Consider the following 22,206-nt stretch of genomic DNA (forward strand, 5'->3'; position numbering starts at 1 on the left):
CATTCGTATCCTGATGGGCAGTCGTGTGTCTTGCAAGAAACGCATTGATTGTTAAAGCAGACTTGCTTATCGTCACAAAGCTTCTCCTTGCTGCTGTCACAAGTCTTGGGCTTTAGTTTACATTTGCCGTCAAGCTGACATTCGTATCCTGATGGGCAGTCGTGTATCTTGCAAGAAACGCATTGATTGTTAAAGCAGACTTGCTTATCGTCACAAAGCTTCTCCTTGCTGCTGTCACAAGTCTTGGGCTTTAGTTTACATGTGCCGTCAAGCTGACATTCGTATCCTGATGGGCAGTCGTGTATCTTGCAAGAAACGCATTGATTGTTAAAGCAGACTTGCTTATCATCACAAAGCTTCTCCTTGCTGCTATTGCAAAACTTCGATTTGACTTTGCATGTGCCGTCACGCTGACATTCGTATCCTGATGGGCAGTCGTGTACCTTGCAAGAAAGGCACTGGTTGTTATAGCAGACCTCCTTATTATCACAAAGCTTCTCCTTGCTGCTGTCACAAGTCTTGGGCTTTAGTTTACATGTGCCGTCAAGCTGGCATTCGTATCCTGTCGGGCATTCGTGTATATTGCAAGAATAACATTTGTCTTGATAGCAGACCTCTTTGTTATCGCAGAGCTTGTCCTTCTTGCTATTACACTTCTTGGGGTTGTTTTTCTTGCAAATTCCCTTTTTGCAAGTGTAATCGTTCGGGCATTTATGGATTATGTCTCTCTTGTCAAGTCCAATTACGTCTGTATTGCAAGCAACGCAGTGCTGGTCATAGCAGACTTTGCCGTCCTTGCAAATCTCCTGATCCTTGTTACAGGTCTCGGGTTTCTTCTCACATCTGTTGTTAGAGCAGATGTCTCCCTTGGGGCACTCAAACTCATTGTGACACCAGGCCTTCTTCACGCAAATGCTATGCTCACAGGTTTCGCCTGGACGGCAGTCATTCTCCTGGTGGCAGCCAAGCCTGGGGACACACTTGTAGGTAGAGCAGATCTCTCCGGGAAGACATTGAGAATCCCCGTCACACTTCTCAAAAGGCTTCTTCTCGCAGTGGCCAAAGGCATTGCAGAATTCTTCATTCTTGCATTCGTGATCAGAGCCGCAAACGGGTCCAACTGGGCGCTTCTGGCAACTTCCGTGAATGTCACAGACCTCGCCGAACTCGCACTCCGAATCGACTTTGCAATGGAAATGCTCGCCGCGACAGCACCGACCTTCCGAGTCACAGATTTCACCATCTTTGCACTGTCTGCTGTCTTTGCATTTGTTGTTCTCCTTGGGCTTGCAGTAACCGTCGGTGCAGATCTCACCGTCCTTGCATTCCTTGTCAAACTTGCACTGGGGGCATTCAGCCTTCTGGCAGATTCTCTGGGAGTTGCAAAGGTGACCATCATTGCAGCCTTTATCGTTTTGACAAGCAGGGACGTCGACTGTCTTACAAATTCCCCAGTTGGTGCAGATTTGGCCCCATTTGCAGTCCGAGTTATTCTCGCAGTCGGGGAAAACAACCTTTTGGCAGTAACCGTGCTGATTGCAAATTTCACCGTGCTCGCACTCTTTGTTGGTGGTGCACTTTCCGCCATGATCAATCTCGCAAGCTTTTCCGTCACATCGAGGGCCAGGAATAGGTTGGCAGACGCCGTTAGAGTTGCACATTTCGCCGGGCTTGCACTCGGTGCTGCATTTGCACTGAGGGCCTTTGGGGGTTTCACAGATAGATTTGGAGCTGCAGCTGCACTCGTAGGGGCAGGCGTGCTCAATGGCGCACCCTCCCCAGAGGCCATGGTACACGTCTTTGGGATCTGTGTGCCAGTTCCCCCAGGTATGGTTCCAGACGCCCGACTCCTTACTCCAGTTGCCGGAGCTGGAGCCCTTCTCCCAGGTACCGGACTCTTTGTTCCAGGTGGCCGTCTCCTTATTCCGGCTGCCAGAGCTGGCGTCCTTGTTCCCGCTCTCGCCGTCTTTGCTGTTCGAGCTTCCCGAGTCCTTATTCCAGCTGCCAGAGCTGGGGTTCTTGTCCCCGCTCTCGCCGTCTTTGCTGTTCGAGCTTCCCGAGTCCTTATTCCAGCTGCCAGCGCTGGGGTTCTTGTCCCCGCTCCCGCCGTCTTTGCTGTTCGAGCTTCCCAAGTCCTTATTCCAGGTGCCCGTCTCTTTGTTCCAGCTTCCGGGCTCCTTCTCTTTACCCTTCTGGCATTCCACGCAGTTCTTCTGGTCTGGGAAAGGGGCAGCAGTGGGGCCACACTTGAAGTCGCCTCGGTGACACCTCTGCTCATAGTCCTTCAGGTCGACATAGGCAGTGCTTGTGACGGTGACAGTCGAGGCCAGCCACTTGTTGTCGTTGTCATGACTATGGTCCCCTTCATTGCCGGCCACCGCTGTTGCCGCCCAAACGGCTACCGCCGTAAGGAGGCCACGGCGAAGAGACCGCGCCATTTTGATGTGAATGAACGAATGATAAGCAACTAACTAAAAGAAACGAACGAGATGAAAGAGTGTTGAGATGTAAAGAGTACAATCTGACCGACCGTCCGAGAGCAGAGAAATGTATGTGTATTTATGCCCATGCGCGACACGCCGCGATTGTCGAGGCACTCAGGCAATGAGTCGGTGAAGAGCTTGATGCATGCTGCAAACATCAACATGAGCGGCGATGCATTCCAACTTTAAATGAAGCATTTTTGCTCCTTCCGCTTCAGGGTTTCCATGTTCAATGGACTTTAAAACATTTGACAAGACTAGGCTTGGGGTTTCAGGCTCGACCCTTTTATTGGTCGAACCCAACTTTTGCCCTGGATCTGATTTCCCCATGTGTAGGTAAGGTCACTCATGGACAGTAAGTGTTTCCCAGCAGTAGTAGTAGCATTCTCTATTGTTAACCGTCAATGAGAGCCCTCTTGAGCAGCTAACTCAGGGGGGATCTCCTGTTCTCTTAGCGTTTACTCCCTCCCTTCTTTTCTGCCCTATCCCTACCACCCTTCAACCGTATCTCATATACGAGAATTCTATCTGTAATACGTCCAGGATATGCATCAACGTTCAGTATTCTCAAACCAAGGTTCAATTCTGTGTGATTTGCTAGTTTAGACTTCAGACGCCCATAAGTGATATGCTCTTTGAGAAAAATCATCTTGTCCGTACAAGTAATGCGGCTCAGGATTAGACAAGTAATCCGCCTATGGCAGACTACACAGAATATTTTCCAAAATGGCCCACAAAAGCTGTTGCTTCCCGTCCTTTACATGCAGATCGGCAATTGCAGGGCCATCTATCCATCCCTTTCCCTCTCTGCGGAAGCGAGAGTACCCTCTAGCTACATTCCCTTGGATGTCTCGGGCTCTCGCTGCTCTGCCGTGGAAGAAAACGGCCAATGTCTAAGGTACAAGCGCATTTAGTCCCTTTTCGGATTCTATACGATTACTCTGTACTATTGCCATATTTGATCCTAGTTGTCGAATGTCACAAGGCATATTGATTGGCTGACTTGAATATATCAAAATCTTACGTGTTGTTCCCCTCTCTTGAGGAACGCGGGGTTGATGCCAAGGTATAAGGCAGAATACCATATCTTGTGCAATCGAAGTGCCCAAGCGTTTTAGTTTCTTACTTAATAAGGGACTAATGACTGGTTCTCTTCTGGAATAATGATAGCTGAAGCAGCACTAATCAACTAGGAGCTTTTTTTTTTTCAGTCTGGTGGCCATTCCTCGCCGTGTCTTGGCAGTGCCTACAATACCCAGATAGCTCGTTTACAAGAGGCAAAGGGGCAGCGGATTGCCAACCCAATAGCGGCTATCGACTCTATGCGAAAAGTAGCGAAAAGTAGCGCAACGAGGATCTACTGTGCTATCTTGGTCTTCGCATTCAACGATGTTTAGGAAGTGTAAAGCTTGGCTGGTTTGTGATGATCAGAGTTGAGACCATGCTCTTCTCGAAACAGGAGATCTGCATAAGACAGAACGCGAACGCAGCGAAATGACAAGACAGAGGGGAGAGAAATAATAAATAATAAAAAAGGAATGTTATAGTCGCGGAGCACAGTAATCTTCATCTTCCGCCATGGAGGATTGAACCCGCATGAATTCCATCCTCTGCCAGGGCTGGTGTGTCTCAGCAAGTCTTATTGGCCGAGACAGCTTAGCATTTCTTGCCCTCTGTACGCCTAACGGTGGGAACAGCCTGAGGGCAAGGCCAAAAGGAAGCAAAATGTCTCTCTACGGTGTTCACTTTGTTCTTGTCTGTTAGGGCAGATCTCTCCCGTCCCGTCGATTTGAAGCTGCTGCCTCGTCTCAACCAAGCAGTTGATCATCCATCGTGCCCAGGTGGTGAGTCGAATTCAGCAGCGGCGTCGGTGATGCGCTGTAGGCTTCCTGTGTTCATTCGCCTTTCATAGGGCCGAGTCGGTGTTTGACGAAAGCAGCATGAAGTGTAATCGGCCGCGAAACAGCTCAAACACAAAGCAAATATATTACTCGCGATAAATGATGGGCTGTGTAAACTGAGATATGAAGTGTCACACAAAGAAGGCAGCAGAGGCCGCTAAGCCACTCTGGTGGAGCAGGGGCTGGGGCTCAAAGCGGAATCGAATCACGCGGGTCTCCTTTTGCTATTTTCTAGTCCTGCTAGGCAGTGGTTCTGAATGCGCGACATACTCGCCCCTACAGTATTCTTTGTTCACCGGTGCTTGTGCACAGCCCATTGAACTACGGTTGGACAAAGCTTTAGTAAGATGTTGCCTGCGTTCTCCAAGTATGCCTTGATGTACGTGCAGTTGAACAACATCCATTCATTACATGCCGCCATAAAGCGATAGCTCAGTTGATTGTTATAAAAAGGCGCTCTCATCTGCATTGCATTTACTGATGGCAAGAACCAAAACTAAAGTGGAACAAAACGTGCGATACCAAGTTGTAAACTCTATTCTCCCCGATATTACTCTCTATCAACCTTTGCTGGAATACAACCAAAAACAATGACTTCCATCATGAATCTCCCAAATGTCAGAGTTGGTGTCGCAGCTGTTATTGGCAATGAAAATGGCAAATTCCTTATTGGCAAGCGAAAGGGCAGCCACGGCGCAGGTAAAGTCTCTTCTCCCCTTTGAGTCTTGTGGAATTCTCTATGCGGCGGTTGGAGGTATGAAAACGGAAGAAATGCAGAGAGTTGAGCTTGAAACACGAGGGTTGTCTCAGTAAACAACTATGGAGCTTTGCTGACTGGATATGGTAAAAATGATACAGGCACATTGCAGACTCCGGGCGGTCATCTAGAGCATGGCGAAGATCTCGGCGCGTGTGCGGTGCGAGAGGCACAGGAAGAGACCGGTCTGGTAGTCGAGGCCGGAGACATCCTCACCATAACGAACGATGTATTTGCAGGAGAAGACAAGCACTACATCACAGTCTTTATCAACTGCACGATGACGGATCCTAATGCCAAGCCAGAGGTAAAGCAAAATTCCTTTGTTATTGCACAGTTATGAGATCAGAGTTGGAGAGCTAACGCAGAGGAATTTTTTTTTTTTTTCTTTACAGACCAAGGAACCTCACAAATGCGAGGGATGGGAATGGAAATCGTGGGACGAGCTGATGCGGATCGACGATGCATCGAAATCGGACCCTTCCAGTGACAAGCTGTTTCTGCCTCTGGTCAACCTGGTCAAGCAGACAAACGATCTCAACGCCTTGGTTGCTTCCAAGGGCCTGTAAACGGCTGTGTATGATTTCCCCTTTTTTGTTCTACCTTTGTTTGTTTGCTCTCGCTTTGAGCTTTTTTTGATACCTTTTTTTTTTGTACGTAATTTCACGGCACTATTATTGGATAGAAGGTCAAGGCACAAGAAAAAGGGAGGGCAGGCAAATTGGTTTTGCATTTCTTAGAGCTAGAGCTTAGAGTTTATGGTAGAGCTTCAGAAGCACTCTTGTTTGTTTTCTCGGTTTTAGATCAACGATCTCAGCACGTAGTGAATAAAGGAAATTATCTTCTTTCTCTCTTTCTTTGTTACTCATCTCGTCCATGTGAAATACATTTCTTCCAACGGCTGCTTTCATTTTTTTTTTCCATCTGTGTATTCCAAAATTTGCTCCAGGGTAGCTCGCTCAAAAGCTCTAGGGTAGGTGCAGACTAGGTGCACATGCCCATTTCCATCAGTTCCAAAATCTGGCAAGTTTGGTTTTTTTTTTGTATGGCCGTGAGTCGATTTGACCGTTTTTACATACAAATTAATTTTGCGGAAAATAGGAGTTGGACCACGAGCCCAAATCTGGCAGCCAGCCCCGCCCATTTGGTCGCAGGGCCTATGAGAAAGGGCGGATGCGAGTCGGCCGGCCAGCGGGCTCGCGGGCCCTTTTCTCCTGTACCATATCTTGCGGGCAGTGGGTTATAGCGTCCTTCTGAACAGGCTTGTAGGCTCCCGCCTCGCTGGCGGTCGGTTTGTAGCCCCTGCTAAACCCTCCTGAAAGTTGATCCCTAGGGATCTAACCGTACGGAGGATGCCTGAAAATTCGTTTCCGGATGGGCTCAGCGCTTCTGGCCAAGTCGGACGGCACGGGGTGACAGGGGAATCCCGCCTGTAGCGGACGCCGCAATGGTTGATGCTTCAGGGCCTGGGGCCCCTATAGTTTGTTGGCTGGCTGGCTGCTATGTCCCCTGACGCAGCGTGTGAGTTCAGAGTCTACGGTCCCTACGGTTGGTATGTTGGTTTTCCAGGAGCTGCGGCCCCTACAGTGGGTAGTCTAGTTGGGCGTTGTGCTGTATTCCTCGACCCAGCGGGTGATTCCAGGGTCAAGGTCTCTGTGCTTGGTTGGTCAGTTGGCTTTGCGACCTGACGGGTGATGCCGTCGGGGCCTAGAGCCCTTATATTTGGCAAGCTGGTTGTCTGGTAGCTGTCGGATTGTTCTGTTCCAGTGGGTGAGTCCAGAGTATCGGGTCCCTGTGGGCAGTCCGTCCCGGGGGTGGGTGCCGTCCGGGGGAGTCGTCGGTGGGTCCGTGTGGGTTCGGGGGGCAGTGGCCATCGGGGATCGAATTCGGGGAGGATGTATTGGAATTAGGCTTGATGTGATACTGAACGCGCTCGGGGAGTTACCTGCCGGTCTCTTCGAGCAACTGTCTACATTTGGATAGGGTGTCCTATGTGCCTACGGCAGGAGGAGTCCTAGGTGGTCTTTTCTATTGTATGGCAGTGTTTTCTTCATAACGGCCTGAAATTCCGCACATCCTTCCGGGCCTAAAAGGCGGGCTTGGGTATCTATCATACTACTAGTGGGTTAGGTTAGGTCGCACTTGAAATCATAATGAGGAGTTTTTTTTAGCTTTTTTTTTTTTTTTTTTTTGATCGGCTGTGATAAACATGTGGGATCAGCATCGTGCTGGAGCTGATTGCGATGAGCAGCCGGTGCATTGTGGGCCGGGGGATCTTGAGTTCCCGGGGACTGTTTAGCCGTGGCAGTTTCCATCTACGGTAGTTGTGTGGGATTTTATCAACACACCACTATCCCGCTAGATTTTTTTTTCTTGTCTATGAATTATCAATAGGCGTGTGAACTTGTGTTTAAATGGTAAGGGTCTCGGAGTCCTTTTTGCGTGGGCTTCGTTTTCCATAGCGTTTTTCTGTCTCGAGGACCCCTAGGAATTTACGTACGTACCTATTTCTGGCAGGTACAGTAGCTTGATTCTTTTCTTTTGCTTGCCCGTAGTAAGCCAAACCAACTACTAAACTAGGTATATGTGTCAAAAAGCCAGGAAATACAGTCTATCTATACAGTGCGAATATGGTCAATGCCAGCGTATTTCCAATTTAGCTCTAGGGTAGGTCTATTTGAGATTCTATTTATTTGTAATCAGTGTAGCTAGATTTGTATTTATTTTAGGTAGTTGCTAGTCGATTTTGTTTTGCCAACATGTGAGAATCGCAGAAGGATTTTAGGGTAAGGCAGGTGCTACTCACGGCAGCTTTTGAGTTAGCTGTCTTTTACATGAAAAGGTGTAGATATGTGTGTTTTGTTAGATACTGGATATTAAATTGAAATTTGTTTGATCATTTGAATGTGTTCGCCTTGAACGTGCTACTATGTCTATATACTGACCGTTTTGCTGGTTATTGTTCTACTTTATTTCATATGGCTGTGATGAGATACAGCTTCAGGCTGCAGCACATGTACCTACATATATGCATGGTAACACACCCATCTCACACATGCATAGCATAAAAACGCAAGGCTATGAGCATCTGTACTTAGCGGTATGATTCTCTATGCGCATTGTCATCTTTCTTCTTCATCTTCGCCTTGTCTGTATCCTCTGCTGTTTGCACCAAGCTCATCTGCTCTTTTATGCAGATATCCGTATATAAAGAACCTATAAAGTACCTTACTCGGTATAGCCAACTACCGGTCATCAGCTTGTATCTTCTAGGTATCTACTCAGCGCCCGCCAAAATGCTGGCTATCTATGCTTATAGGCGGGCTCCAGAGCTTCCCACCCACTTCATTCCAGCTAAGACGTAACTCAATGACGACTTCACTCGAACTGAGCGCTGCTGTGCCCTGACATGCTCCAATAGCGCGCGCAACGCAGTCGCCAGAGCTGGCCCCAGCTTCTTTCAATGCTTCTTTGACGACATGCTTCCAGCCGCATCATCTCCACCTCCTCGCACTCATGCCCTCGATTTCCGAACCCCGCCGGCCGCGTCTGTTACCGCAGAACCGCAAGCTTCGTCACCTCAAGGGCCTCTCGCTGCGGAATCTGTCGTTTGAGCCCGTGCAGCTGCGCACTTCCGACGATGTTGCCCTCAATAGGAGCCCCAACAAGCTCGGTGCGCTGATGGAAGCCGGGCAGCTGCATGGATCACGATCCTCAGACAACTTGCGACAAGATGCCCTGCGGCCCGAGAGATCGAGATCGCAGCCGCCGCGGAGGACGAGCTTGATCGCCGCTAGCACGAGTCCGGCCATGAAGCACAAACGGTTAAAAGAGCTCCTGGATGATACCTTGGGAGACGCCTTCTTCTCGCTGCACGTCAATGGTATTGAGGAGCCAGTCTACGTTAGCGAAACACGCGAGAGATCGGCGGTATGAGCTACGGACTCTGCGGAACTTTTACTGGTCGCGAAGGCCCCGACGCTGACTTACTTTCTTCTCTTTTCTATTCTAGAACTTCAACTTCCAATTCTTCGAACTGGCATCCCAAGGATCGCTTGTCTCCAGATCGTGTCAATTTGTGATCCGAGTATGGGCCAGGCGGCAGAAGCAGACAACCTGGACCTTCCTGCTGGAAGAGCTGGTTGATCTCAGAGAGCTCAAGTTCATTGGCACGCTGCTGGACCGCCAGTACCCCCAGAATGCGCTCATCTTCCATCTCGAGGATGGCGTCTACTCTTTTGACTTTCCAACTAGAGAAGCCGGGCCGAGAAACGCCCCTCCCATAGCGACTTCATCTTATAACGCATTGATGAAATTGGCGAACCTCGAGAGCTCGATTGAAGACGCCATGCAGACTCAACAACGAATCATGCAGCAGATAAATGATATTCTTAATAGCTCTACTACCGATGCGCCGGATGTGGCCGAGCAAGAGGTTGCTTTGGCTCAGAAATATGTCACTATGCAACAGCGCACGAATAGACTTACACAAGCGAGAAGAGACGAGTTGCGGGAATCGCTGCGGAAGCGGAGGGCTGCTATCGCCACAGGCAGAGAACTCCAAGAAAAGGTAGATGAAGATATTAGAAATAATCGTGAGACACTCATGGCAGCCAAACAGCTGCTAGAACAGACACAACAGCAGATCCGTGGCCAGCGTCGTCGCATCTGCTCCGAGCTGGCAGACATCTTTCCCATTACTCCTATACCTGACGCGCCGCCTCTCTCCTTTCAAATCTGCAACGTGCCACTGCCTAACTCAACATACGATGCCGCCACTGCTAGAACTTTAAACGAAGACGTTCTTTCGGCCGGCCTAGGCTTAGTCACACTACTTACGCGCCACCTACAGCTCTACCTGTCTCATCCGCTCCTTTATCCGCTCTATCACCATGGCTCTCGCTCATATGCAAAGGATGACATCTCCCTTCTTACGGAAAAGGGTGGCTCCCGTAGGGAGTTCCCGCTCTACCTCCCCCGAGGTGGATCAACGGCCCTACAGTGGCGCTTCGAATACGCCTGGTTCCTCCTCAACAAGGACATCGAAACTCTATGTGCTTCTCAAGGTCTCAAAGTAGTCGACATCCGGCACACGCTCCCGAATCTGAAGTATCTCCTCTACGTCTGCAGCGCTGGCACGGAAGAAGTACCTGCGCGGAAAAAGGGCGGCGTCAGGGGCCTATGGGTAGGGAGGTTGAAGGGGAGGCTCTCAGCCGTGCCGTCCTTGCTGGATGGAGAGGGCAGCAGTGCTGCGGGTAGTAGGCGCGGGAGCTCGGATAGCGACCTTACGACGAGCCAGCATGCTGATGCGCTGAGGAATGCCATTGCGAAGAGTAATGGTCATGGCAATAGCAATGGCAATGGCAATAGGGACGATGCAGCTGATATGCTGCGGAGTCCTGATGGAGACTTGGGGCTGCCGTTTGCGACTGGCGATGTTAAGTTCTCTCTGAGGACAAAGGGTCTCCGAGAGAACATTGCAGGGTGAAAGGGTATTCTTCCATGCCTAACAATTAATAGCTAGAGTTTCACTTCTAGAATCGCTAAATCGATTCTTTTGATGGTCGTGTAATCTGGATGTTGGGAAACTTTTAAGGGCGAGATGTCCTCAGCGATTGCTGGTACTCGTTAATTTTCTCATTTATAAATCAGCGTAAAAGCGAATGAATTCATAGAGAATCAGGGGCGTAGCTCCCTGGCTCATCCAAAATATCTTGTTTACTCATTAAACGGTTGTATATTCGCTCGTGCATGTAAAAATTCGTATTTCAAAGGCCAAACCTCCCGACATCTCGTTTTATACCCACAAACGAGCGCCCCTATGAGTCACCCATCCTAGTAATAATTCCATAACACCTTGCTACAAAAAATAACACACAGAGATGAGGATAATACGTGAACCCCTTTGGAGCTAACAACATATTGACACCGCCATTTCAAGAGCCTAGTTCATCGATCTGTCCTCGCAAACTTGACACTCTTCCTCCTCTCTCTCTCGCCAGTCAAGGTCCGTCCAGGGCTGGAGCTCAATATCCCTCCGCCACTGCCCTTGTTCAAGGCTTCTCTCGCCATGCCGACGGCCTTGCTCTGCGGTACGTCGTTGGTATCGCTCCTGATACTGCGATCCATGGTCATGCTGCTGGGGCCTGAGCGTCCGGGACTGGATCTCCTGCTGGTGCTAGTCTTGCCAAACTCATCGCGCATGCGAGTGCTATCCATTGTGTAACGACCGAGCTCTTCTGCACGGGCCGTTGATGTCTCCCCCCTGTATTTGCCAGGAAGACAAGCGTGTCCGCAACCGTCGACGGGGCAACATCCATCGCTGTAGACGTTTGGCGAAGAAGAGGACGTTACCTCGGAAGGACGAAGGGCGGCGTGCCAAGTTTGCATGCACGAAGCGTGGCCGCCATGGCAGCAGCTAGGACAGTACCACCACGCCGTCATCCACGATTCTTTGCTCGGGATATCGGTGACTTCGGTGGGCAACGAGCTGGCAATTTCAGCATCGCGATGACCGCAGATTGCGCAAGGAGTAACCACTTGACGACACTTTTCGCAGGTCCAGAATGCAGAATCGCCATTGCTGCGGTCGATTTCGCGAGGCTTGCGGCAGTTCGAACACATGAAACCTGCCTTGACGCCTTGCTGAGCTGGTGTGAATAAAGAGGTGTAGTTTTCGCCCCAGTTGGGCAGGCCGGCAGGCCAACCTTTGATTGCCAGATTTCGCAGTAGTGCGGCCTCGACGAAGAGGCTCATTCCCATGAGACGCGAGTGGTGCTGTCGCAATATGGCGGTTGCTTGATAAGTGTCGATGATAGATTCAGGCACCAGCGGTTTAAGTAAAAGCACCATTGCAGAGGCGTTGAGTGCTGAAGTTCGTGACTCAAATTCTAAGGCGCGTTTCAAGAGAGAATAGGGATCAAGCGGGCACGCAGGTATGGAAGGCGTTTTGAATGATTTCGATTCTGATGAATCAGTAGGGAAGGGATAGGGCCCGTCTTCCGGCCAAGGGAAATAGTCGGTTACGACGATATGAGGGCTTGGGTCATATTCGGGAGCTGTAACCACTGGGACAGGGCTAACAGGGCGAGCCATTGTAATTTCATTCGATGGGGTCGGACGATGACCAGCAAAGCCCTCATGATGAACTTCTGAGATTTCTGTTTGAGAGGCAAATGATATTTGAGATGGATAAGTATCATCCGTGGTAGCAGTTGTCTGAGAGATCATGAACATCTCTTCTGGTGAATCTGCCCGAGGCATTGTTGCGGAGCCGTTAGACGGTTTCTGAGTTTGTTTTGGAGACTTCTGTTCGCTATCTTCATGAGCTTGACTCGCAAATTTGGCACCAATTGCGTTCCCAACTGCCGAGACTTTCAATGATTCGGGCCTCAAAGAGCTTGGGGCATTGGACAAATCTCCCCTCGGTGAAGTGTGATCACTACTATCGGAGGCAGAAAACACTTGCGCAAAGCTATCGTTTGAATCATGCCGTATAGCCTTGACTCGCTGAAGCTTTTCAGCTTCACTATACTCCCAGCTTGGCTTTTCTGGATTCTTAGTCATTGGCACATCGATGGCCCGCGCCAGAGCTTCCATATCATAAAAGTCATATCCTTCTGTGATCGAAGTTTTGGATGCTTCGCTATCATGGCTCATCTCTGAAATCGGCGCAGAATCATGACGCTGACGAGGACTTGGACGGTATGATCCATGAGCAGAAGGCCCCAAGTTGAGACTTTCAGGTTCGATGATGGGCGTCAGTTTCTTCCCATGGGGATAGTGACGTTCGTCCCATTCAACAGTAGCGCCTTCGCCCACTGGCCTTACAAGAGGGGTCGGCACATTAGAGGTGCTCTCGATTTCCTCTGCCAGTAGTGACCTCGCCATTGGGAGGCGCCCATCAACGCTCCCAGCTTGACCGGACGGCCTGCGTGACGAGTCATCGCCATTAGCAAGACGGCTAACGTGAATGTAACTGGGCGTCTTCTTAATATTGACTTTCCCTTCATCAATGCTCCTCTTACGGAACTTCTCCGTTCTGAGGCGCAAGTGATATTCCGCTCGATTCTCCAACAAGAGCGACATGGCATAAGCGAGGATACGCCATGTCTGTGATAATCGGTATTGTCGGACATTCTCAGCAGCCACAGCATATTGTTCCATGATGGCGGCCACTCGATGAATTAGTGACTTTTCGCTACCATCTAGAGGTAATTCTTTCTGGAGGATTTCAAGATAGTTGCTAGAAAGATAATGGTATACGTTCACTGACTTTGCAGCTGGAACATGTCCCGATGCCATCCCCTGCTGAGTCTTAAATATACCAGTAACGTTAATGGACTGCTCTAGGCCAAGAATTTGCTTCCCATCATCAGGTAGGTTGGGTAAAGATGGTGGAGTTGTGCTCATTGGCAGACCAGATCTCGTGCTAAGACGTCTTTTGCGAATTGTTCGCCTGCGAGGCCCTAAAAAGCTGCCCAAGACATCTTCTTCTGAGTCGCTTCGACTGACACTTAGCATTGGGGTATTTGGACTCGTGCTGAACGGAGTTCGGGGTATCACGTCTGAATCATGAGCGACAGACGGATGCGGTCGCGGAGGTTGTGGTCGTTCATCAAGGAACATGACTACGTCTCCCCGAGATGAAAATGCCATAGCAGAGGTAGATTGGCGATCAATGACTTTAGGGGCGTATGCAACATCGCACTGATTAAACATACCATCCCGCCCAACAGTCCAGAGCATGTCCTGGTCCAGCCATGTAAGTGCTGATGGCGAACTATCAAACCTCTCGATCTCCTTGTACGGCATTGCGGGTCTCGCTAGATCCCAGATATGAACAACTGAGGTGCCATACCGTCGATTGCTCGTCTCGTCATAGGTTACAGCGACTTGAGCAAGACGTCGATTCTGAGCAGTCGCGGACCAAAGGCCAGGCCTCCAAGCAATTGTAGTCACAGGTGCCGGTGTAGTAACGCTCCACTTCGGTTTCTGTCGCTTGTCTGCAGTCCCTCCAAAATCCCATACATGTAGCTTCGCGTCCCAGCCAGCACTCATCAAATGTATACCATCAGAATGCCAAGCAATGGCAGAGCAAGATTTTTCGTGAGCGTTGATCCTTAGTAAAGGCCGAGAAGGCTGCCGAACGTCCCATTTCAAGATAACTCCAGATTCGGTACAACAGGCCAGCTCATGACCGACCTTGGGCGACCACTTGACTTGTCTGACAGGCTCATTACTCTTCATAGCAGAGAATCGCTGTCTAAAAGTTAAGAAGCCGGCCCGTGTCTGCCAAGGAGCAGACACGTCAAAAACCCGGACTATTCCATCATGGCTGCCGGATAGTAACCAGCTCTTCAGATGAGGATTAACATCCAAACTGTGGACCTGTCGAGAATCTTCCTGGACTTGTATGTAGTCAGGAGCATCGGATACACCACCGGAACCAAGCCTGGCAACGTCGTAGGCGAAGATTCTACCAGCCGCACAAGCTGTAAATATAGTCGACGCGCCCTGCCACTTGACGTCTCGAATGTTGAGTTGATCTGCAACAAAATTGCCACCCGAACCAGAGGACTTCTGCGCCGTGATGGCCGATCTTAAATCCACGCCATCTGTGAACTTGAAGCTGAAGCTGGAATCGCCAGATGTGTCCGTTACTATCGTTTTGAGGACGTGAGGGCCGCCCAGCACCACGGCACGGTGATCGGGCGTCACATCAAGGCACGCAATGGGGCTGCCTACGGGGTATACGGCATTTTGCGACTTTGAGGGACGAAATATAGTCGGGATGTTTGCTTGGCTGTTGGAAAGGTCGCCGCTGGTGGCGTCCGGGGCTGCCTTGCCCAGGAGCTTGCGCATGATCCTGGAGTCGAAGTGCGCCTGGCGTGCCATGCCAGTCGGTTCAATGGCGCATCGCGTGGAAGAAAGAATATTCTAAGGCTCAATTGCGTACTGACAATGCGGCGCGGGATAAATGGCCATGGGGCCTACGTTGTCGACGCTTGGAATCCCGGCTCGGTCGCACTCGTGCCTGACGACAAATGCATATGAAGTCACTGAAGAGGATTGTAGTTGCGTCTCCAGGCCAGGTACATGGTTGTACCTATCTGCTAGCAATCTAGCGTCGGTGACCTAAGGTATGCTGAGGCAGCTGCTGTAGTGGGGAAATCCAGTGCTTTGCTGAGCGGGGGATTCCATGGCTTTGGAAGCATGATGTAGTCAAAGTACTGAGACCTGAAGATACCTGCGAGCAGCTAGAGATTGGGCAGCATCGAGTAGGACCAAGGATGAATCACCTACTAATATCTGTCGCACATGGCTGCCTATCTGATCATATGGCCAGCTATCACTTTGCTTTAATTTTGGAGTTCAGACAGTTTCTCATTCTGCTTTGGCATATGATATCAGCCTGGAGCATTTAGAGGTAGCATTCGTTCACAGCACTCTTAGTAGACAGATAATACAGTTATGTAGGTAGTAAAAGTAATCTTCTATTTAAAAAAGAAGACCATATCCAAGCACACAAAGGTCTGCTGAATATTGTATTATTCTAAGGCCGAGACCATCTGGTATTTCCAGAGGATCTAGAGGCTAACCGGCGCTCTACCGATTTGGGATGCTTTTATTTGTTTTCGGGTGGCCAAGCCCGAATTCGCCAATTATCGCGCTCAGACTTCGACAAACGGCCTGGGATGCCGCGATTCTTAGAACATTGATAGTGCTGTTAATGAGATCCAATTTGTTTCGAGCTTGACTCGGGCATCCTAAATAGACTCAATAAGCTATGAATCCGATTTGTTAGGCTACTAAAAACCATACCTCGCTGAATTAATTTATATATGCCGACGTGTCGTGACCCGCTAGTCATCACATCGGCAGCACACTTGGTGTCTTTGGTATTTTCTCGATTTTTTCATGCATCGTTGCTCTTGGCGTCAGGACTCCTGCTTCGGCTGCGACCTCTTCTACCTCCAGCCCTGCCACCACCCTGTCTGCCGCCTTTGCCAGGAGGAGGTCTGACGAAGGCAAAGTCCACCTGGATCGTCTGATCTAACAATTTTGTGTCGTGCGCCCCATCAATCGCCGCTCGAGCTTCTTCCAGTGTCGCATATTCAATCAGAGCGTAGCCCTATAAAACAGAAATCAGCGACATACTCCATGTACAAAATCTGCTTTGCCAATGTAATTCCGTACCTTGACGTAACCACTACGTCTATCAAGGTTAAGATGCAAATTCTTAATCTCTCCGTAGTCTCCAAACTTGTCTTGCAAAGCTTCTTCATCGGCCTCTTCGTGGACATTTGTGACGATGATAATCCATCCCTCAATTGATCGGACTGCTGTTGCCTTGGTATGTGTCTGCATTTCGGACTCGTTCCGTGTGGAGGACGGCGGGGCGTCATCGACTTCCATATCTACGTCGGCCATCTTGGGCGATGAATACCGTCTGTGAGGCGAATGAGGTTTGAATGAATGAACTGTAGCTTTGGTAGCAGCCAGTAGTACTGCGAACATACCGCGGGGCAGAGAAGTTTGGTTGCGAAGAGCGTATATCACGTGACTATGATCACTATGCGCAGGCCAACAGGGATTCTACAACACGAATACAAGCCCATATTGGGCTGCACTTGTTCTGGAGTTTTTATTCTAGGAAGACTGGTACCAACTAACATCTCATTTACTTCTACGACATGGGGATGCAGATATTACAGTCTGTATGTTAAATTTTGCTTGGAACGCACTTGAAGGATATGAGTCCATGCCAGAAAGAAGAGCCATGTGATGGCAAGTTTCGCCAGCGTTGTGATATATCCTCCTGACAAGTAACCCACGAACTGGATCGGGATAAAGACATCGTAAATCTTGGTTGTTGGAATGATTGTGGACGCTATATAAAAAGGACATCACTGACAATATCATGAACGGAACCCGTAGTCGCGGACGAATCTTCGTTATATTGACAAACGACACCAGACGCCGAGTACAGTCGTCGCGCTTCGTCGCATCCTCAAACTGTGGATGATGCTCAGCCAGCCAATCGACCCGACTCAATCCATTTCCCTATAGAAATCAAGCAACCTTCGGAGAACGGCCCCGTTGTCAATCCTTCACATCCTTCATTTCCTAGCCATATTTAAAATTGTTTATGAGCCGGGGTTGGGGTTCATCTATTTCCGTCGTCAGCAACCGAGTCCCGGATAATGCCATAAATGTTGAATATCTTTACCTTTCTCTTGCCACCAGTCAGGGTGACGTTGACAAATCGTCGAGTGTACTTGTGGCGCTTAAGAGCACGACCCTTGGGGGTCTTGGCCTTCTCCTGAGCTTCAACCTGTAGGGGGAAAAATCATCAGTTTTCGGATTCGTCAGCGGGGGATAAGCGAGTCGATGCGTCGTACTTTAGGAGTCTGAGACTTGACCTTGCCTGGAAAAAAAGAAAGTCAGTGGATGAATAAAGAAAGGCGATATAGTTGGGCAGAGTTTTCACATACCGGCACGGGCAAGAGATCCGTGAACTTTACCCATGGTGATAGATTGATTTGGCGATGATGTTGAACGCTGAGTCTGCGGTGGCGCGGTGAGATTATTTTTCGCCAAATGTGTGGGCGAGAGATATCTATCACGTGAGCGGGGACTGCCCTGCCGGATAATTACGTGACCCGATCCTTTCGGCGATGAGTCAGCGGCTGCCTGCTCCTTCGGGTTCGCTGCTTCGCCGAAGAAATATTATTGGCTACTTCAAGCCCCACTCTTTCGGCTCGACGATCTCACGCTACTAGAACGGTAGACAAAAACAAGCGAAACGACTTCAAAGGGCATATTGTTGCACTACTGTACAGCTTAATATAGAGATGGGAATTTATTGCAAAGTATAGATACTGATATGTAAGTACATTTGAAAACAATAGGTGGAATTACAATATGTAAGGACACATATGAATACCTTTCATGTTCTACCCAGATGTACACCCACTTACTGCTTTGCGCTCTCGCTAATTTTGTCTACAGCTCGCCACTCTACGGAATACTTAAACGTGCCTGCTGCACTATGTCGTCATAGTTTGTTTACTGCTCGCGTGCACCAGATCAAAGACCATACATCTCCAGAATATTCGGTAGCAAAATAGACAATCTCTTGTCCTTAATCAAGCATGAGAAGCTCGATAATTGGATCGTAGAATGCTTGAAAGCAAAGAAGCTCTTCTTGTGAGCCAGAAGCGCAGCAGCACACAGGCTAGTTGCGGCTGAAGTAGAGATTAGCATCTGAGCACCTATTCAATAAAAGAGAAAAGCTTCGTGCTTTCATGAAGTGTTTCATTCCAGCTAAGCACCGAGAAGTAAATACGCAATTAGAAATCTTTGCTGTTTTCATCTGATTATTTGCTTTGACAAAGATCTTTGTTAATATGATACCCTTTCACAGCCCTTTCTTATTTTCTTTATTTTTTGGCATGTGAAGGTGTCAGTGACGATGTGCATCATTCTAGACCCGCAAAGAAGCTTGTTCTGGCTTTGAGAGTATTTCTGACGTCACGATTCAAGGCAAAGTCACCTCACCACCGTAAATCTCGTGCTGAATCCAGACATCACGATTCTTTCTCTTCTCTCATATTTACACGATAAAGATGGTACCATGCAATCCTGAAAATACTTCAGAGTAATCGGACTTAAGCAATGACAGCACCTCCACACGTCAGCACGAAACCTCTTCGGAGGGCCGCTGTTAAACCACGAAAGACACTCAGAGAACTATTTCTGCACCGCCTTCCTCATTACAATGGACCGTACAATGTTGGATATATGGATATTGAAGTTCCAGTTCGCGATCCGCGGCCTGTATCCGATCTTCGAAGAAATGGAAAACCAGTACTCCGATTAGATACCATCCTCATGGGGATATATTATCCATGCGACTTACAGTCTCACAAAGGCGCTGCAAAGCCTCACCGTGTCGACTGGATGCCACGACCACGAGCCGCAACCGCCAAAGGCTACGCCAAGTATTTGCACATTCCAGCACTTCCAGTCACTGCTTACCTTGCCTGTACCTCTTTATTTACAAAATTGCCTGCTTTCCGAAACGCTAAACTGGCTGCTCACTGGCCAGAGGATATACGCAACGACTCTGGTCCAACAGGACAGAAAGCTCGAGAAGAAGAGGAAGATCCGACAAGCCGACCGAGATTTCCTGTTATAATGTTTAGTCATGGGCTTGGTGGCTCACGGCTTTGCTACAGTTCAATATGTGGAGAGCTTGCAAGTTTTGGATTTGTTGTTGTAGCAATTGAGCATCGAGATGGCAGCGGTGCTAGGACATATGTCAGTCTGCCAAGTAATGTTGAGGCCGCCGCTATCGAGTCATCAACTGCTGCACTACACACAAATAACGAGGGCAAAGAACATGCTGCAGATAAAAAAGTGCAACGTCGAAGAAAAAGGGGATTGAATCCCTATTATGTGATGGATTATATTCTCCCTAAAGACAATGCACAAGATACTTCTCCACATAACCGCAGAGGCGTCGATCATACTTTGAGATCAGCACAGATTGAATTACGACAAGAAGAAATTAAGGAAGCGTTTTATATACTCGATCTGATAAATTCTGGCCGTGGTGACGACGTTGCGTCCCTGAATCTCAGAAAAAAAGGAAACATAGCTTCCAGCTCAATAGGGCTTAACGGTGTCGACTGGGAGAATTGGAAAGACAGAATGTTTCTTAGCAAAGTCACCATGATGGGACACTCATTTGGAGGCGCAACGACCGTTAAAGTTTGTCGAGATGATTCTCTTACATGGCTGGGTCAGGGCATTATTCTTGATGCATGGGGCCAGGCAACACCTCCAGGCGGAGAGACGTTGGAAGAAAGAATCACCAAGCCCATCATGTCCATTTCATCCGAGGTTTTCATGCACTGGAAAGAAAATTTCGACAAAGTAGTCGAATTTAGTAACGAAGCTCGTGATTCAGGAGCCCTCTGTTGGATGCTCACAGTAGTCGGATCGACGCATCTAGCAATGACTGACCTTGCCGTACTTTACCCACAATGGATGTCAATACTGATGAAGTCTATGGTTGATCCACTACGAGCAGTCTCGCTCACTACAACCGCGTCCTTGGAGTTTCTTAAGATCATTTTACCTCCAGAACAAACCAAGTATAATATGTGGGCAGACGAAAAGCTGCTACAATCTGCTGAGCCTCCTTCTGAGCCTGAGGGATCTCTTCGAAGTGACCACGCTCCAGACCACAAATGGGTTGCTGTACGATTGAAGATACCAAACGAATTTACAGTACGATTGCGGGTGTGGGTTCGACGAACTTGGCGATTTATTGTTTGTGCTGGGCGTGAAGTCGCTGATCTCAGTGGTGGGCTTCATGACTTTGGGCAAAAAGACGAAATTTGGACTCACATGTGTCCCACCCATGAAGCGGTACAAGAACATGTGAATCAATTTCGATGAAGCTTTGGCCGCGAGTTTCTAAATTTGCCAAGCACTTATTGCGGTATCGACCGTATTGTTTGATTATGACTATGAAACATGTATATTATGAATGATGAATGATGAGAGCAGCGATAACAGTTTAACGTAAATATGAGCAAAGAGCCTGTATAATATTATTGAACACAGTACATTTCTAATAAACGGACCACAACACAGCGTTGATGCCGTAAAGGTTTCAAGACACAGTTCAACCACATAGCCACGTACTATCTAAACTATTAATAATATTCAGTACCAAACCTCTTGTAGACAGGCAAGTCAGCGCTTTGCCAGCAGCAATCGGACCAGGAGCAGCTGTTCCGAGTGGAATGTCCACAGACAGCTATTTTATTAAATAAAACTTCGAACTACAAGAAACACTGTCACACAATAATTACGTTCACAACGTCTTAATTTCTCTGAACTACTACGAATAAAGGGCTTTTCAAGACTGTTCTATACACCATTACACTTGGTACCGTCGCCCTAGTACACGGTACTCTTACTTCCTTAGAGCAGCGCAGTCATCAGAAGACAAAATCTGGGAGGCTCACGGCGACTTCGGTCCATTCCCCAGTCCATTCAATCCATTACGTACACTTCCTTGCAATAACTCTGCCATCCGTCCCTTTCTCCTCCAGTGCATGGGCGGTTGTTGTTCTCTCTCCTAAGAAAGGGTACAGAAGATAACTTGACATTAAGGATGACAAACTTATGGGGATAGCTGAGTGTCGTAGACGGAAGAATCACTTCGTTTAGCATTCTGATGTCATGATTTGGCAGTATGGTAGTTATGCAGCTAACAAGACCCATACCCGGCGTGCCGGTAATATTAGTAATAACTAGACATTGGGCAGCTTTCCCAACGCCATACTGACTCAGAGCTATAAAATAAAGAAGAGTGCTAGAGAAGAGTAACTATATGTAAGCACTGGATTAATTTAGAAGAAGAGTGCTAGAGAAGAATAACTACATGTAAGCACTGGATTGAGTTAGTTTAGAACAGTTGTGCCAGTTGCATCGCACAGATATGAGATACGAGGCGGAGCAACGACGCTTACCAGCTTTAGCCTCAAGCTAGCTGTGGCTTTGTACGGAACACTTCTAACCGCTTATTCTGTATAATATTTAACTATATTTAGGATATCGTGAAAATAAGTCTTCAAAAAACGAAAAGGTTATCATAATGATGAAGTATCTATATAAACAGCTCTACATCTCGTTCTTCAAATATCCTTCTCATTATCACAACAACTATTACAATCACAATCACAACAATAATCACACAACAACAACACCACTACAATAATAACATCTCTTTGATTAACTCTTTCAACTCTAAACTAATAACTTATAATCTATCAAAATGCGTTCCGCCATCGCCTTCACTCTTTCCACTCTCGCCCTTGCTGTTTCAGCAGCTCCTACCCGCCGTGACACTGGCTCTGTTCAAGTTCAATTTGCCAACGATGTCACCGGAGCAAACGGCAATGCCTTTATCCCTCTTGATGGATCTAATGTGAGCCTCGGAGAGGCTTATGCCGATACCAACCTTGAGCAGGATGGAACTCTC

At 48.4% G+C, this 22,206-nt stretch overlaps 8 protein-coding genes across 8 annotated transcripts in view; 4 read left to right on the forward strand and 4 right to left on the reverse strand.

Annotated features, from left to right (window-relative positions):
- GGI43DRAFT_292474 (uncharacterized protein) overlaps positions 1 to 2,517 on the reverse strand; it is a 2,742-nt gene extending 225 nt beyond the window's left edge. The window contains exon 1 of the mRNA XM_083201410.1: positions 1 to 2,517. This exon is cut by the window's left edge and continues 2 nt beyond it. Within this exon, the coding sequence (XP_083063396.1) occupies positions 1 to 2,438 (2,438 nt within the window). The 5' untranslated portion in view covers positions 2,439 to 2,517.
- A 2,351-nt stretch (positions 2,518 to 4,868) lies between these two features.
- On the forward strand, positions 4,869 to 6,022 carry GGI43DRAFT_292313 (nucleotide triphosphate diphosphatase NUDT15). The gene is made up of 3 exons (XM_083201408.1): positions 4,869 to 5,083; positions 5,243 to 5,448; positions 5,537 to 6,022. The coding sequence occupies exons 1-3, from the start codon at positions 4,975 to 4,977 to the stop codon at positions 5,708 to 5,710; spliced, it is 489 nt and encodes a 162-aa protein (XP_083063397.1). The 5' UTR covers positions 4,869 to 4,974; the 3' UTR covers positions 5,711 to 6,022.
- Positions 6,023 to 8,657: 2,635 nt separating this feature from the next.
- GGI43DRAFT_381252 (uncharacterized protein) lies at positions 8,658 to 10,629 on the forward strand (the record flags this gene model as incomplete). The annotated part of the gene is made up of 2 exons (XM_083203096.1): positions 8,658 to 9,071; positions 9,154 to 10,629. The coding sequence occupies 2 exons, from the start codon at positions 8,658 to 8,660 to the stop codon at positions 10,627 to 10,629; spliced, it is 1,890 nt and encodes a 629-aa protein (XP_083063398.1).
- Positions 10,630 to 10,860: 231 nt separating this feature from the next.
- On the reverse strand, positions 10,861 to 15,664 carry GGI43DRAFT_293433 (uncharacterized protein). Its single transcript, XM_083201411.1, has one exon. It carries the CDS (start codon positions 15,036 to 15,038, stop codon positions 11,091 to 11,093), a length of 3,948 nt encoding a protein of 1,315 aa, XP_083063399.1. The 5' UTR covers positions 15,039 to 15,664; the 3' UTR covers positions 10,861 to 11,090.
- Positions 15,665 to 16,059: 395 nt separating this feature from the next.
- GGI43DRAFT_381254 (RBM8 family RNA-binding protein) lies at positions 16,060 to 16,574 on the reverse strand (the record flags this gene model as incomplete). Its single annotated transcript, XM_083203097.1, has 2 exons — positions 16,060 to 16,275; positions 16,341 to 16,574. 2 exons carry the CDS (start codon positions 16,572 to 16,574, stop codon positions 16,060 to 16,062), a joined length of 450 nt encoding a protein of 149 aa, XP_083063400.1.
- A 699-nt stretch (positions 16,575 to 17,273) lies between these two features.
- Positions 17,274 to 17,691, reverse strand: GGI43DRAFT_398260 (40S ribosomal protein eS30). Its single transcript, XM_083205202.1, has 4 exons — positions 17,639 to 17,691; positions 17,546 to 17,571; positions 17,374 to 17,478; positions 17,274 to 17,314 (listed from the first exon to the last, which is right to left on the reverse strand). Exons 1-4 carry the CDS (start codon positions 17,670 to 17,672, stop codon positions 17,291 to 17,293), a joined length of 189 nt encoding a protein of 62 aa, XP_083063401.1. The 5' UTR covers positions 17,673 to 17,691; the 3' UTR covers positions 17,274 to 17,290.
- A 1,130-nt stretch (positions 17,692 to 18,821) lies between these two features.
- Positions 18,822 to 20,612, forward strand: GGI43DRAFT_421225 (the record flags this gene model as incomplete). The annotated part of the gene is made up of 1 exon (XM_083207916.1): positions 18,822 to 20,612. The coding sequence occupies one exon, from the start codon at positions 18,822 to 18,824 to the stop codon at positions 20,610 to 20,612; it is 1,791 nt and encodes a 596-aa protein (XP_083063402.1).
- A 1,387-nt stretch (positions 20,613 to 21,999) lies between these two features.
- Positions 22,000 to 22,206, forward strand: part of GGI43DRAFT_421226 (uncharacterized protein) — a gene marked incomplete at both ends in the record, with an annotated part of 759 nt that continues 552 nt past the window's right edge. Inside the window, one exon of the mRNA XM_083207917.1 lies at positions 22,000 to 22,066. Within this exon, the coding sequence (XP_083063403.1) occupies positions 22,000 to 22,066 (67 nt within the window). The remainder of the gene's footprint in view (positions 22,067 to 22,206) is intronic.

Source organism: Trichoderma evansii, assembly GCF_050947405.1.
Source record: "Trichoderma evansii strain SZMC 28006 chromosome Unknown GGI43scaffold_4, whole genome shotgun sequence".
Lineage (NCBI taxonomy): Eukaryota > Fungi > Ascomycota > Sordariomycetes > Hypocreales > Hypocreaceae > Trichoderma > Trichoderma evansii.